General features: G+C 38.6%; 1 protein-coding gene across 1 annotated transcript in view; it reads right to left on the bottom strand.

Annotated features, from left to right (window-relative positions):
• LOC117323119 (N-alpha-acetyltransferase 20-like) overlaps positions 1-18,665 on the bottom strand; it is a 35,454-nt gene that overhangs the window by 8,119 nt on the left and 8,670 nt on the right. Inside the window, exons 4-5 of the mRNA XM_033878138.1 lie at positions 7,884-8,013; positions 7,339-7,475 (exon numbers count right to left, since the gene is read on the bottom strand). Coding sequence (XP_033734029.1) covers positions 7,339-7,475; positions 7,884-8,013 — 267 coding nt within the window. The remainder of the gene's footprint in view (positions 1-7,338; positions 7,476-7,883; positions 8,014-18,665) is intronic.

Consider the following 18,665-nt stretch of genomic DNA (forward strand, 5'->3'; position numbering starts at 1 on the left):
CACCCTGTGTGTAACATAGACATACTCCGCCCTGTATGTAACATAGACATACCCCGCCCTGTGTGTAACATAGACATACCCCGCCCTGTATGTAACATAGACATACCCCGCCCTGTATGTAACATAGACATACCCCGCCCTGCTGGTAACATAGACATACCCCGCCCTGTATGTAACATAGACATACCCCGCCCTGCTGGTAACATAGACATACCCCGCCCTGTATGTAACATAGACATACCCCGCCCTGTATGTAACATAGACATACCCCGCCCTGTGTGTAACATAGACATACCCCGCCCTGTATGTAACATAGACATACCCCGCCCTGTGTGTAACATAGACACACCCCACCCTGCTGGTAACACAAACATACCCCACCCTGCTGGTAACATAGACACACCCTGCCCTGCTGGTAACATAGACATACCCCGCCCTGCTGGTAACATAGACATACCCCGCCCTACTGGTAACATAGACATACCCCGCCCTGTATGTAACATAGACATACCCCGCCCTGTATGTAACATAGACATACCCCGCCCTGTATGTAACACAAACATACCCCACCCTGCTGGTAACATAGACATACCCCACCCGGCTGGTAACACAAACATACCCTGCCCTACTGGTGACATAGACATAAACTGCCCTGCTGGTAACATTAAAATTCCCCGACCTGCTGGTGTCATAGCGCTTCCAAGCCAGTCCAGGTTTGTCCTTATTTAAATTAAAGGCATGTCATCTAGCAGACAACAAAAAAATCCACTGACCTTTGAACTTTGATCTTCTGTTTATGAAATATCTGGTGCGACCCTTTGAATGTAAGTCTGAGCAATACTGATATGCCCTTGACCTTTAGAAAGTTCACAATGACATGATAGTAATGGAGTTTAATATATATTCCCTAAAAAACAATACTTTCCAATTTCACATTATACTTTTTTTTTTTTTTTTACGTTGAACTTGTACCATATTTATACAGCAACATGCTCCAGGACCTCCTGTCAGGGGGTGGGCTTATTACAGGACAATGGAATTACCATTTTGGTGTCTCTACTGAAGAGTAATATATATGGCTGGGCATATTACCAGACACAGGATAATCGCCCAATTGTGAAGTTAAGTGGGTCCCATGACTTTCTAACGAGAGCATGAAATATGAATGACACATGCCAATAAAACATTACATACACATTTTTATAAAAATCTGACAGGTTGAGAGCTCCACTTGGTGTAGATACTCAGTTTTATTACGAAGTTACACAAGTGGATATATGTTAGCATTATAAACCAACAGGTGCACTAATACCCCTAGGGAGGACAATGTCTTTACTAAAAGTTTGATAAGACTTTACTGTAGCAATTGCAGCTATGTCTGGATAAGACATTCTGGATAGACAGATGGAAAAGTGATTACTGGGTACGTACTTCATGTAGTAGGGCATTCATATCTTGATTCGCTTCTGTGTAAAATAAAAAAATAAAACAAGAGACCCATGAGACTCAATGGACATCCAACTCTAAAGACCCTTGTACTGTTATAGTATACATACTTAGTATCAGTGTACATGGTACTGTTTGCCATCCTGGCCATCTTGGATTTTGGACTGACCCGAAAAATAACAACACATGACACCATCTCAGGATCACCATAGCCAACTTTGAGCTGAATCCCAATGGTGGAACTTTAGAAGAAGTTTGAAATAGGTGTTGTTTAGGAAAACCATGATTGTGCAATCACATTACAAAATGGCTGCCATGACTGCCATTTCAAAGTTTTTATGAGGCTTAGAAATAACAACACTCTGTTGATTCCCCTTCCTCAACCTTCCTACCAATTTTCAGCTCAATGGAACCAGTGGAATTGGAGAATAAGTTTAAGATGTGGTTTTCAAGATGGCAGCCATATTGGATTTCAGACCTACCCGAAAAATAACAACACTTGGTCAGGACCATCTCAGGATCATTTAAGGCAAGATCCGAAGTCCAGTAGAATGGAGGCTTGATTACAAAGACAATGGTTTGGTGCTAAAATTACATGTACTAGGATCTTTGCACAGAGAATTCCCAGATCTGTACATACCATGGCCACCATGCCAGGAACACCCTGACATTATGAGGCAGGAAATACACGAGAAATTTCATCACATACTTCCTCAGCACAGTAATAGGCTACCTATTTGTGTAACTCTAATGTCTTTTATTTCTGTATTCTACCACAATTAAATGTGGAATCTGAATCACAATTCTTCACAGATATGTCAGCTTGACAAACACGAAATGATATCTTTTTGTAAAACTTAAAATGAATTCAACTTTTAACAAAAGTAGTTCTAGACTTTTTAAAGTTTGATTTAATCAGAAAGAGATCATTTATCTGAACATTTAGTATTCATTATGAATCATCAAACAACATTGATCACTGTTTGAGAAGCTAGAAATGCTGAGAAGAATTTGATGAAGGTCTGTCTGATGATGTGCATCTACATGCAGTCTAGAACAGCCTGCTGAACAATTATGCAACACGTTCGAGGAACTCTCTTCCCCAGCTCAACACACAGAACAAAATGTCTGTATCATCCAGTGGTGGATTCTATTAAATGGCCACTATGCACGGCATGTGTGACCAATAAAATCATTTGTGAATACCATGTCTGAGATGGTTTGGAATGTTTGATAAGTTAGTACACAGTATTACACACCTGTTAGTATACAGTATTACACACCTGTCAGGTTAGTACACAGTATTACACACCTGTCAGGTTAGTACACAGTATTACACACCTGTTAGGTTAGTATACAGTATAACACACCTGTCAGGTTAGTACACAGTATTACACACCTGTTAGGTTAGTATACAGTATAACACACCTGTCAGGTTAGTATACAGTATAACACACCTGTTAGGTTAGTACACAGTATTACACACCTGTCAGATTAGTACACAGTATTACACACCTGTTAGGTAATTACACAGTATTACACACCTGTCAGATTAGTACACAGTATTACACACCTGTTAGGTTAGTACACAATATTACACACCTGTTAGGTTAGTACACAGTATTACACACCTGTTAGGTTAGTACACAGTATTACATACCTGTCAGGTTAGTACACAGTATTACACACCTGCCAGGTTAGAACACAGTATTACACACCTGTCAGGTTAGTACACAGTATTACACACCTGTCAAGTTAGTACACAGTATTACACACCTGTCAGGTTAGTACACAGTATAACACACCTGTCAGGTTAGTACACAGTATTACACACCTGTCAAGTTAGTACACAGTATTACACACCTGTCAGGTTAGTATACAGTATAACACACCTGTCAGGTTAGTACACAGTATTACACACCTGTCAAGTTAGTACACAGTATTACACACCTGTCAGGTTAGTATACAGTATAACACACCTGTCAGGTTAGTACACAGTATTACACACCTGTCAGATTAGTACACAGTATTACACACCTGTCAGGTTAGTACACAGTATTACACACCTGTCAGGTTAGTACACAGTATTACACACCTGTCAGGTTAGTACACAGTATTACACACCTGTTAGTACACAGTATTACCCACCTGTCAGATTAGTACACAGTATTACACACCTGTCAGGTTAGTACACAGTATTACACACCTGTTAGGTTAGTACACAGTATTACACGCCATGCCATGTTAGTACACAGTATTACACACCTGTCAGGTTAGAACACAGTATTACACACCTGTTAGGTTAGTACACAGTATTACCCACCTGTCAGATTAGTACACAGTATTACACACCTGTTAGTACACAGTATTACACACCTGTCAGGTAAGTACACAGTATTACACACCTGTCAGGTTAGTACACAGTATTACACACCTGTCAGGTTAGTACACAGTAATACACACCTGTTAGTACACAGTATTACACACCTGTCAGGTTAGTACACAGTATTACACACCTGTCAGGTTAGTACACAGTATTACACACCTGTCAGGTTAGTACACAGTAATACACACCTGTTAGTACACAGTATTACACACCTGTCAGGTTAGTACACAGTATTACACACCTGTCAAGTTAGTACACAGTATTACACACCTGTTAGTACACAGTATTACACACCTGTCAGGTTAGTACACAGTAATACACACCTGTCAGGTTAGTACACAGTATTACACACCTGTTAGTACACAGTATTACACACCTGTCAGGTTAGTACACAGTACTACACACCTGATCTCTCAAGACAGGTTTTAATGTGCTGACAGTAGTGGTCTCTCTAGACAGGTTAAAAGGATTTGCTTACATTCTGGAAATAATATGGTATATCGATAGGGAAATGATTTCTGCTTTCATATCAAGAATTAGGATTAGCTTACATTCTGGAAATAATATGGTATATCGATAGGGAAATGATTTCTGCTTTCATTTCAAGAAAGCTGAATTCTTCTATCTTATTCAAACTTCTACAAGATTTATCAGACGTACTTGTCCATATTGGATAAAGATATAGATTTTACAGAGTCACAGTACATTATAGATCATGACTGGAGTACAAATAGATAGTGAAGCAGTCCATATATTAGTAGAATCTGACTGTGCTGCCTAAGTTAGTACCTCCTTACTGCACCCTGTAAACAGGAAGGTCCACGGGACAGCACACTCATTATCATAGTTTATTACACAGTCTAGCTATGGCTGAGCCAACCACTGTACTTCCCTATGAATTTGTCATGATGCCTTGCATGCAACATTGATAAAGATCAAATGCTCTGACTAATACTACAGCTTAGGTAGGAGAACATGCATGGAAGTCGGAAACTATAAAAATCTCTGATGCTGCTGACTTTTAATGAGTGAAAAAGCATTAGATATCTCATGTCAAGCACATCACGGTAAGCTTGGTAAACCACAGACTGAAATCTTATTTATATAAATATAGGCCCAAATGTTTCCTCAGTAACTCTGGATAACATAAGGGGAGCTCCTGTATGTTGTTATGTGAGGTTAGACCTCAAATTACCCTGACTGTTGACAAGACAAATACATCAAACAAACAGTTTATATTTTTCACTTTATGTAAAAAAAAAGACTGATGTTTCAAAATTGGCCCTGAAATTATACCCTGAGGAATTTGAAGAAGTTTGTAAGAACCAAGATGTTAAAAGGTATTCCTCAAAACTTAAAACCTATTGAAATCTTAATTATTACCAACATATATGTTTAATAAGTTTTCATTGCCTTTGTCAGAGCAAATGCTTCATTTTTAGAAGGTTGTCAATTATAGTATCAGAACTGTCCAGCTGTGTTTATCCTGTAAGTCCAGGGGCAACAACATAACCTAGGAGTCAAAGAGGGGGCAACATCATAACCTTTCTGTCAAAGAGGGGGCAACACCATAACCTTTCTGTCAAAGAGGGGGCAACACCATAACCTTGGAGTCAAAGAGGGGGCAACACCATAATCTTGGAGTCAAAGAGGGGCAACACCATAACCTTGAAGTCAAAGAGGGGGCAACACCATAACCTTGGTGTCAAAGAGTGGGCAACACTATAACCTTGCAGTCAAAGAGGGGGCAACACCATAACCTTGGAGTCAAAGAGGGGGTAACACCATAACCTTGGAGTCAAAGAGGGGGCAACACCATAATCTTGGAGTCAAAGAGGGGCAACACCATAACCTTGAAGTCAAAGAGGGGGCAACACCATAACCTTGGAGTCAAAGAGCAGGCAACACCATAACCTTGGAGTCAAAGAGGGGGCAACACCATAACCTTGGAGTCAAAGAGGGGGCAACACCATAACCTTGGAGTCAAAGAGGGGGCAACACCATAACCTTGGAGTCAAAGAGGGGGCAACACCATAACCTTGGAGTCAAAGAGGGGGCAACAACATAATCTTGGAGTCAAAGAGGGGCAACACCATAATCTTGGAGTCAAAGAGGGGCAACACCATAACCTTGGTGTCAAAGAGGGGGCAACACCATAACCTAGGAGTCAAAGAGGGGGCAACACCATAGCCTTTGAGTCAAAGAGGGGGCAACACCATAACCTTGGAGTCAAAGAGCGGGCAACACCATAACCTTGGAGTCAAAGAGGGGGCAACACCATAACCTTGGAGTCAAAGAGGGGGCAACACCATAACCTTGGAGTCAAAGTAGAGGATAGGTTTATTACAAGGTAATGGAAATCAGCTTTGAGCACTAGACAGGGGTTAAGGCTTATAACCAGACAGGGTTTATTCCTGGATAAATACCGTAATATCCATTTTTACAGTTGGATATCTGATGCAATCAAACTTAATGAGCAAAAAGCATTAACTCTTGTTCAAGGACACAATTTCAATAAAACACAATGTTAAACATTTTCCGTGCTGGATGACATTTGTGACGTAAGACTGATGCACCAGCTACACACGGTATGCTGTACATAATTATTATTCCATGTACGTCATTGCACCAGCAGACAACCCTAGTTAGATGTTCTCATCTATATTTTATTGAGTAACCTGTAGACCACAACTTGATGCACCTGTCAGGAGGAGATGTAGCTCTATAAATATCAAATGAAAACTGATATGGCAGTTTATGACAGCTAAACCCTCATAAGCCTTGTGTACTTAAGACAACAATTAAATGGTCAAAGGTCTTAAGGAAGAGTTGTACTTTGTTCCTCCTCAAGATCTCATTATCTTTTCATTATTTTATCATTTCATTCCATGATAAACAACTACCGTATGTGTGGTAATATTCACCCACCCAACCCAACGTCTGTGAGATATCTATGTATTCCTAATAACAGTGACCTTGACCTTGTAAAAGGCCACACCTGGACATGGTAGGGTAACATCCATATCTGGTCACATGATACTGACACCAGGCGAACCAGACCTTAATGTCATCCATTAACACCCCGAATTAAACATAGGACTTGATATTATGATAATATGGTGTAAATCTTGAGGGATTTTCAAGATATGTTATTGTTTCTAGACAGGACAGGTAGACAAAGATAGGGGACGGAACAAGGACGGAACAGGGACGGGGACAGGGACACTGGATGGGACGGGATGGGGACGGGATGGGGACGGGATGGGATCAGTACATATAACCATAGATTTCTCCCTGTCAGATCCAGATAATATGTTTTCTTATTTCATAGAAAAGGAAGCCTCATCTTTGGCATATTTGGTCTTCGCTGCTTATTATGATTTTATTTGCAAATGGGGACATTTCAATGTGGAAATGAAATTAACCAGATACGTGTACTTAAAATCAGTTTTGTGTAATGTTGAGTATCCATACAATGTAGTATATGTATATATGTATGTACTCACCGAAAGCATCCTCGTCCACTTCACCTGAGTAGTACTCAATGACCCGACGGTACACACCATAACCAAGCTTGTTGTACATCTCCACGGCAACCTTGTTTGACACCCTCACAAAGAGGTCGACAAAGTAGCAATGTTTCCTGTAACCAAAGGTACTTCACATCAAAGCTCACACAAACCTACATACATTCACGTGATATATATAATTCATTCTTCAACATAACATCAGACATTTTTTAAACAAGTGGAATTTTCTAACATTGATTTCTTTCAATAAAATTATACAACTGACCAATATCATCAATTTTGCAACAATATAATATTATATTATATTATAGGAATAGAAGTGAGATAGCTGATGACATGATGACATATATATTTAATTTTATAACAGAATTTTTGTCATCAAGTTTTTTTTTTTATTTACCGTAGTTTCTTTTTTTTTTTTTTTTTAAATTAATGAATCATAAGTTGAGTTAAATTTATCAAAACTTCAATCAATTCCAAACATTGCTTTTTGTCATGATATTAAGGCTTTTATTTCCTACTTTTCTGAGATTTCTTCCAGTATGTTCATAAGTTTTCCAGCCAGACCGAGGCGTCGGTACTCTGGAGCTATAGTTAGTGCGGTCACATGACCATGCCACAGTTCACCTCCTCCCTCGGCCTTTCCCATGACTGAAAAAAAAGGATAATAATAATAAAAATAAACACACAAAATCACGTCAGAACTCCCAACAAAACAAAAATTCAATAAACGTTGACCACAGACAACAAATTACTTCTTTTTAAAGAATTCTTCAAGGATTTTAGGGAGCAATGGGAGAGGAACATAACTATACAATTACAACTGTAAACCAGCATTTTGAACTTAGAGTTTGTGTGATCCTTACCCAGCAGTTGAAGGATTATAACAATGCCATTTTCTATATGTCCGTAAATACTCTGTTAAAATCAGGGACAGTTTCTCTAGATATAAAAGTCAATATAAAATTTCTTTTGGATCATGATCAGCCATTAAACATTTCTCAGGACTTTTCTTTTATAAAAAGATTTTATTTATGGTACAGAGAAAATAAGTAAAAACGCCACAAAAAGGTTTTATGTAATTAATTGTATCATTGCCTAATAAAATACACCTGTCTTTATTTAACAATGCTGTACACGCCTACAGAGTAAATCTACGTCAATCATAAAATATACATACCTGGTTTAACAACAAATTATCTATAAATTGTAACAGACTTATTCAATGACGAAGAAAAAAATCAGTCATCACGACGCATCTTTATTAACAACATCTACATGCGATGTTAACTTCCACGAAACCCTAAAATCGGTGAAAACCATTAAGACACCTCTGGATTCTATTAACAACATAATTACGTAAATTCTAGTCGGAAACATAACAAAACCTCACCCGGCTGCTGACGTGATTTACGTAAGTCTACTCCAATAAAAACTTAAATTGTATTTGAATCACATCCAACCCATATCTACTGTTAATGAAAGCTCATGCATCTGATATATACCGTATTTATCCTGTAATAAGTTCAGGAGACTTACACATTAAATATAACTCAAGCTCAGACATCTGATATATACCGTATTTATCCTGTAATAAGTCAACACATCCTATAACTCAAGCTCAGACATCTGATATATACCGTATTTATCCTGTAATAAGTCAACACATCCTATAACTCAAGCTCAGACATCTGATATATACCGTATTTATCCTGTAATAAGTCCAGGGGACCAACACATAAACTAAAACTCAAGCTCAGACATCTGATATATACCGTATTTATCCTGTAATAAGTCCAGGGGACCAACACATAAACTATAACTCAAGCTCAGACATCTGATATATACCGTATTTATCCTGCCATAAGTCAGGGGACCAACACATAAACTATAGGTCAAGCTCAGACATCTGATATATACGGTATTTATCCTGTAATTAGTCCAGGGGACCAACACATAAACTTTAACTCAAACACAGGGGTGGATATAATACAGGACAATAAACAACATTGTAAAGCATTTTACAGAACTGCAGTAGACATAGGTTGGCTTATTACAAGTGATGGGCGTATAACCAGATAAATATGGTATGTAGACTATTCATTACCCTGTAAAGTCTACAGTAGTTTTATTGCAAACATTGTGGCACTCTCCTGATAACAGATGACAACTGATTGACATCATAACAACAAGTTCTGTTCATCATCTCTCTCCATTTTTTCTAACCACATTAATATTCTAATTTCTTATTCTTACTGGCAAGAAACATATCGCTTAAATTTCAGAATCACAGTCAACGTTATCAGAAACTGGTTTTTATTAGTCTGTCTGGAGAATCTACAATGCTAAACATCCGAATGCATAATCACAACGGAAAGTATTTAAGATATACCTGTCAATAAGAATTGTAGAGAAACCTAGTTATATATCATAAAGATAAAATGTATCGGGAGGAACACCCCCAGACAACAAACTACACATTTATAAGTCTATAGGATGATATATGTAACATAATCTTTAAAATCTGGGGAACTATGAGAATTTCATGGGTCAATGTAGGAAATTTTAGCTAATATTCCTAGCTGACAGGCGGCTCTGATTGATTATCACAATCTGACATCATATCTTAAACGTTGAATGTCACTTTTTCAAACAGACATGATATGGCAGATAGCAGCATTCATCATGTGGCCTATTTTCTGCTGGAATACCTCACAATTGCCCATCATCATCATACATATCTTGTCATCTTGTTCGTGGGGGAGCGGGATGATGAATTAGTTTCAGTGAGAAAAACCCAGAACAGGCTGTTATAATGGTTCATATGGCAGGGAAAACTTTCTAAAAGAATTTAAAGATACCATTTAACATCCAAAAAAATCTTTTGAACACTTAAGACATTAAAATGCAGTAACATTGGAAAATCATTCAATGCTTAAAACATTAAAATACAATATTTAATGCTTTACATGAATAAATTGAGATTGACATATAGACAAAATTCAGTTCTATCAAAAGATATAAATTCCATCGTTACATACCAGTTTATCATAACTATAGCAATGAAATCATGTTCACATGCTAGGCATGAATATATCACAAACTCCACAAGTCATAACCGACTGACCTACATATAGTGGCTCCACGACTGAGCTACATATAGTGGCTCCACGACTGACCTACATATAGTGGCTCAACGACTGACCTACATATAGTGGCTCCATGACTGACCTACATATAGTGGCTCCACGACTGACCTACATATAGTGGCTCCACGACTGACCTACATATAGTGGCTCCATGACTGACCTACATATAGTGGCTCACCGACTGACCTACATATAGTGGCTCCATGACTGACCTACATGTAGTGGCTCCATGACTGAACTACATATCGTGGCTCCACAACTGACCTACATATAGTGGCTCCACGACTGACCTACATGTAGTGGTTCCACGACTGACCTACATATAGTGGCTCCACAACTGACCTACATATAGTGGCTCCACAACTGACCTACATATAGTGGCTCCACAACTGACCTACATATAGTGGCTCCACGACTGACCTACATATAGTGGCTCAATGACCAACCTACATAAAGTAGCTCCATGACTGACCTACATATAGTGGCTCCACGACTGACCTACATGTAGTGGTTCCACGACTGACCTACATATAGTGGCTCCACAACTGACCTACATATAGTGGCTCCACAACTGACCTACATATAGTGGCTCCACAACTGACCTACATATAGTGGCTCCACGACTGACCTACATATAGTGGCTCAATGACCAACCTACATATAGTGGCTCCATGACTGACCTACATGTAGTGGCTCCATGACTGAACTACATATAGAGGCTCAACAACTGACCTACATATAGTGGCTCCACAACTGACCTACATATAGTGGCTCCACGACTGACCTACATATAGTGGCTCCACGACTGACCTACATATAGTGGCTCCACAACTGACCTACATATAGTGGCTCCACAACTGACCTACATATAGTGGCTCCACAACTGACCTACATATAGTGGCTCCATAACTGACCTACATATAGTGGCTCAATGACCAACCTACATATAGTGGCTCCATGACTGATCTACATATAGTGGCTCCATGACTGACCTACATATAGTGGCTCCACAACTGACCTACATATAGTGGCTCCACAACTGACCTACATATAGTGGCTCCCCGACTGACCTACATATAGTGGCTCACCGACTGACCTACATATAGTGGCTCCATGACTGACCTACATGTAGTGGCTCCATGACTGAACTACATATAGTGGCTCCACGACTGACCTACATATTGTGGCTCCATGACTGACCTACATATAGTGGCTCCACAACTGACCTACATATAGTGGCTCCACGACTGACCTACATATAGTGGCTCCACGACTGACCTACATATAGTGGCTCCATAACTGACCTACATATAGTGGCTCCACGACTGACCTACATATAGTGGCTCCATGACTGACCTACATATAGTGGCTCTACATGTCATAACTGAATGACCTACATGTTGTGGCTCCACGACTGACCTACATATAGTGGCTCCGACTTCAGGACATGTACATACATACCCACACACAAAATCTATAGAGCCTAAAGGGAAACAGTATAACAGATATGACCTGACAAGCCTACAGAGTCAGTATAGTAGATATGGCCAAACAAGCCTACAGAGTCAGTATAGTAGATATGACCTAACAAGCCTACAGAGTCAGTATAGTAGATATGGCCTGACAAGTCTAGAGTCAGTATAGTAGATATGGCCTAACAAGCCTACAGAGTCAGTATAGTAGATATGGCCTAACAAGTCTATGTGTAACAGTATAGTAGATATGGCCTAACAAGTCTATGTGTAACAGTATAGTAGATATGGCCTAACAAGTCTATGTGTAACAGTATAGTAGATATGACCTGACAAGCCTATGTGTAACAGTATAGTAGATATGGCCTAACAAGCCTACAGAGTCAGTATAGTAGATATGGCCTAACAAGCCTATGTGTAACAGTATAGTAGATATGGCCTAGTAAGTATATGTGTAACAGTATAGTAGATATGACCTAACAAGCCTATGTGTAACAGTATAGTAGATATGACCTAACAAGCCTACAGAGTCAGTATAGTAGATATGGCCTAACAAGCCTACAGAGTCAGTATAGTAGATATGGCCTAACAAGCATACAGAGTCAGTATAGTAGATATGACCTAACAAGCATACAGAGTCAGTATAGTAGATATGGCCTAACAAGCCTATGTGTAACAGTATAGTAGATATGGCCTAACAAGCCTACAGAGTCAGTATAGTAGATATGGCCTAACAAGCCTACAGAGTCAGTAGGGTAGATATGGCCTAACAAGCATACAGAGTCAGTATAGTAGATATGGCCTAACAAGCATACAGAGTCAGTATAGTAGATATGGCCTAACAAGTCTATGTGTAACAGTATAGTAGATATGGCCTAACAAGCCTACAGAGTCAGTATAGTAGATATGGCCTAACAAGCCTATGTGTAACAGTATAGTAGATATGGCCTAACAAGCCTACAGAGTCAGTATAGTAGATATGGCCTAACAAGCCTACAGAGTCAGTATAAGTTAGTAGATATGGCCTGACAAGCCTACAGAGTCAGTATAGTAGATATGGCCTAACAAGCCTACAGAGTCAGTATAGTAGATATGACCTAACAAGCCTACAGAGTCAGTATAGTAGATATGGCCTAACAAGCCTACAGAGTCAGTATAAGTTAGTAGATATGGCCTGACAAGCCTACAGAGTCAGTATAGTAGATATGGCCTAACAAGCCTACAGAGTCAGTATAGCAGATATGGCCTAACAAGTCTATGTGTAACAGTATAGTAGATATGGCCTAACAAGCCTACAGAGTCAGTATAGTAGATATGGCCTAACAAGCCTATGTGTAACAGTATAGTAGATATGGCCTAACAAGCCTACAGAGTCAGTATAGTAGATATGACCTGACAAGCCTACAGAGTCAGCATAGTAGATATGGCCTAACAAGCCTACAGAGTCAGCATAGTAGATATGGCCTAACAAGCCTACAGAGTCAGCATAGTAGATATAGCCTAACAAGCCTACAGAGTCAGTATAGTAGATATAGCCTAACAAGCCTACAGAGTCAGTATAGTAGATATGGCCTAAAAAGCCTACAGAGTCAGTATAGTAGATATGGCCTAACAAGCCTACAGAGTCGGTATAGTAGATATGGCATGACAAGCCTACAGAGTCAATATACAGATATAGCCTAACAAGCCTACAGAGTCAGTATAGTAGATATGGCCTAACATGTCTATGTGTAACAGTATAGTAGATATGGCCTGACAAGTCTATGTGTAACAGTATAGTAGATATGGCCTAACAAGCCTACAGAGTCAGTATAGTAGATATGGCCTAACAAGCCTATGTGTAACAGTAAAGTAGATATGGCCTAACAAGCCTACAGAGTCAGTATAGTAGATATGGCCTAACAAGCCTACAGAGTCAGTATAGTAGATATGGCCTAACAAGCCTACAGAGTCAGTATAGTAGATATGGCCTAACAAGCCTACAGAGTCAGTATAGTAGATATGGCCTAACAAGCCTACAGAGTCAGTATAGTAGATATGACCTAACAAGCCTACAGAGTCAGTATAGTAGATATGGCCTAACAAGCCTACAGAGTCAGTATAGTAGATATGGCCTAACAAGCCTACAGAGTCAGTATAGTAGATATGGCCTAACAAGCCTACAGAGTCAGTACAGTAGATATGGCCTGACAAGTCTATGTGTAACAGTATAGTAGATATGGCCTAGTAAGTATATGTGTAACAGTATAGTAGATATGGCCTAACAAGCCTATGTGTAACAGTATAGTAGATATGGCCTGACAAGTCTATGTGTAACAAATAGCAGGTATGGCCTAGTAAGTATATGTGGGTCAGTATAGTAGATATAGCCTCCTAAGCTTTTTGCCTTACAAGACAAAAGGTCAAAATATAGCCAAGGCCGCAGTGACCTTACTGTACTTGTGGCAACATATATACAGACTGTCTTTCCAAAGTTTGAAGACTCAACACAAAATAGTACAGGAGCTGTTCTGGAAATAAATCCAAGGACAGATTGGGACACTGGCAGAAGGATAAGGCTTTATGGCTGGATGGCTGGACAGATGGATGGCTGGACAGATAGACGGACGGACAGATAGACGGACGGACAGATGGACATAATGTATCTAGTACAACCCCTATATCTTACTCTGTACATGTAGTAGTATATGTATTTTACATTAATGTTAACCAAATGTATGTTATGATGAGATACCGATGTAGGATGTGGACCCTTTAACTGCATCTACACCAAAACCACATGCATGTTACAACATAAAATATAGTGTACATTGGATAATTCAGATACGACACTTAAAGATGCCACACCCAGAACTACAATGTTATGACAACCATACCTTTATATTCATCAAATTACCATCAGAAAAAAGCCCTGGCATTAGATAGTTAAGATATTTAAACATATAATTATTCTATTTATCTGAACAGTTTTTGAAAGACCCTGTCAAAAGATTATAAAGTTAAGGCATTTCACTTGTGAAAATGATAATTTAATTCAATTTCATTTCTATAGAGGTAAATGGGATAGACCGTTCCCCGATTTTAAAACTGGCAAAGTGCATTACAGGGTAAACGACAGTGCATTTACATAAATTGGTTTATATAGGAAGTTTAACAGGTGTTAATGTGATGCTCCATATGTTAACAGCAATGACAAAATATATTTAGACTTGTGCAGGTAACACCCATCCTTCAAACCCAAACCATCACTGCTATTTTATTCACCACAGATTTCCTACAATAACAACCTCTCCTTTTCAACTGTAAATAATTATGCATATACACACACGTAGATTCTGTAATAACATTTACCTGCATGCAATATTCAGTAATTCTTCAAAATTTTCTTCCTTTGAAGAATTTTGGCAAAATGCTCCAGACATATTTTCTTTATTTTATAATAATGAGATTTCTAAAAACAAGTCAGTTTCATGAGAAATGATTATGAAACTTATGCCTGCTCCTAAAATCAAAAGTCTCAAGGACTTTTTTAAGCATAAACCAGGTGGACCAAATGATAATCAAATTGATGTCAATTGTCTGGCATTATCTGAAATATAATCATCAATTAATCTTCCTATCATGGTACATTTTTTGGTCCCTGCATTCGAATTGTGGGGAAGATCCATCTTGTGCTATGGTAGACTGGAAGAAAATGATCAAGTCTACTTGCCGTATAAGCCCCCTTCTCTAATGTAAAGGTTAAGTACCAAATTTATCCACAAATAAGCCCCCTCCCCTTGTCTAAAAGTTTAGTACCATATTTATCCTCAAATGTGCCCTAAAGTTTAGTACCATATCAATCCACAAATAAGCCCCCCCCCCCCCCCCCCCCCCCCCCCCAGTGTAAAAGTTTAGTACTGTATTTATCCACAAATGAGCCCCCCTCTCATAGTGCATTAAGTACCGTATTTATCCACAAATAAGCCCCCTCTCCTACTGTAACAGGTTAGTACTGTATTTATCCACAAAAAAGCCCCCTTCCCTAGTGTGAAAGTTTAGTACCATATTTATCCACAAATAAGCCCCCTCCCCTAGTGTGAAAGTTTAGTACCACATTTATCCACAAATAACACCCCCCCCCCCCCAGTGCAAAAGTTTGGGAGGGCTTATTTGTGAATCACTTACCTTACCATTTTAAAATCAATGATTCTACAAAATTTAAGGAGGCTCGTTTGTTGGCAGGGTCTTATATGGCTGTTGTTATAAGAAGATTTCTAAGATGACCACCATGTACACATTATTGAAGGCACCCATGGCCTTAATTTCGAGTTTAGGAATAATCATAAATTAGTAAATTCTGTAAATTAACATTGCAAACGAAAAAAAAATGTCTTTACTCCGCACCTGTTATGATCCCCATGGGGCCACCTACATGTCTAAATCAGCCTCGAAGACTTAACTACTGTCTACTCTATATCTGACCTGTACAGGCAGCATCAGGGTTCCACTACTGCCAGCGATAATCAATCCATTACAATCTACATACAGAATTTGAGATTAAATTATTCTAGCACAGTTAATTCCCTTATCAACCCTATACAGAAACACTTTCATGTCTTCCTAAACACGCCAGACTTATACATGTAATATCCATACAATCGGCTGACAAGTTTTTCAAATTACCCTTGGTAACGACGATCATAAACCTGAGGCAGTTGCAGCATGTCCAGACAGACATGATTCTTAACACCCTCATACAAATTTAATTACCAGCAGTTTTTCCCTCATGTAAATATAAACGTCTTAGAAGATCCTGATCACCATCCATTACAGATTGAACAAAATGCTTTTGATCAGTTAGGTAAGGTACGTAAACAAAATGTAGGCTGAAATGATGGGTATCGTTCACTTGGATAATTAAGACTCTTTTTGCTGGTAGGAGCTTGTCAGATATAGATCCCATATTTTATTAGACAGCCTGCACCTAATCGACACACTTCCTTTTGTCTTGACTTTCTTCTACAAGGGACACTACTCTGTATTGGGGGTATGGTAAAAATGTCTAAAACTCCTTTACAATACTTTTGCCTTTCTTTACATTTTGTGGAATTACTTTTTCAATAATACTTATAGACAACATGTACAGGAAATTTCCATCTATGAAACCAAAAAGGAAAACTTCCCTCATACCAGATTTTTGATTTTGAGCCAAGATACAGTTGATGGGGTTTTAACCCGAATTACACTGGAACTTTCCTAAACAGAAAACAGAAAATTCCATCATTTGTTAATTTTTTTTAACTGGCCACAACCACGAAAAAATGTGATGAGGGGTAAACAAAATGATTTATCCATAGTGATAATTGACTATGAGGGCTTTGGTTTCACAAAATGTCAATTACTATGTTTTATAACAAAAATTTAACTGCGGAAATAGCATTGTTAATATGAGGAAAACAATTTCAATCAATCAAACAAATGCTTACCTGCTTCTAGAGCATCTTTGAAGTTGATCTAGGTCATTTATACAGGTACTAAACTGATTACCACTTTATTCAAATATCAGAGTAGGCTAAGTTTATCATGTAAATAAATTTTGTGGTCCTTCATTCCAGCACACTATTGGCCCAACAGGTCTCGGAGTACCATTTACGTTTGAGCCATGACATTCGAACAAACTTGATAGCCCTTCATCCAAGAATGCTACAGGCTCAATATAAACTCCCTGGGCAACACAGTTATCAAGAAGTTGTTTAAATATTTCAGCCTATTTGGCCCATGTGACCTTGAATATAAGTCAAGGTAACAAACTGGGAAGTCTTTTTCCCCAGCATGCTGCAGGCCTAATATCAAATCCCTGGGCCTCTTGCCATTGCATAAGCTCACATGCCCTTTGGGCCAGGTTTGCTAATAAAAATTATGTTGAGTAAACTTAATACACCTTCATCCTAGAAAACTACTGGCAAAACCAATTACCCTGGGCCATCGAGAAGAAGTTGTTTAAAAGATTTTAACACATTCAACCCCTGTGACCAGAACAGCAGTTCATGGTTATTCATTTGGACAAACTTGACATGCTAGTCCTTCATCCCAGCATGCTGCTTGGTCAACATCATGACCATGGTCCTCATGGTTATTGAGAAGAAATTTTTGCATATTTGACAACTGTGAGCTTGAATGTAATTCAACCTCATTCATTTGGACAAACTTGACTTAGTCCTTTATCCCAGCATGCTACTGGACAAAGATCTTGACCCTGGGCCTCATGGTTTTTGAGAAGACACTTAAAAAAATTCTGTTTATTTGACACCTGTTACCTTGAAAGTAGGTCAAGGTAATTCATTTGAATAAACTTGGTAGCTTTTTATCCAAGCATGATACTGGCCTTATATCATGACCTTGGGTTTCTTGGTTATTAAGGAGACAAAGTCAAAAATGAAAATTGTTAATGAAAGGATAAAGCCTGACATACAAAAGACGATCACAATAGTCATCGGAAGACTTTTCACAGGTGACCTAAAAGTTATGTACATCTATATCTTAATACTTTCTCTCAGTTCTAAACATATTCTATGTGTTTTTATCTAGTCCATCAACACAGACTACATAATATCTTATTTGATAAACAAATGTGACATTCAATGTTAAAACCTGTCACTGATATAGAATATATGATTAATCAAACCTTGTGAATAAATTT

The sequence above is a fragment of the Pecten maximus genome, chromosome 3 (assembly GCF_902652985.1).
Source record: "Pecten maximus chromosome 3, xPecMax1.1, whole genome shotgun sequence".
In the NCBI taxonomy this organism is placed as follows: domain Eukaryota; kingdom Metazoa; phylum Mollusca; class Bivalvia; order Pectinida; family Pectinidae; genus Pecten; species Pecten maximus.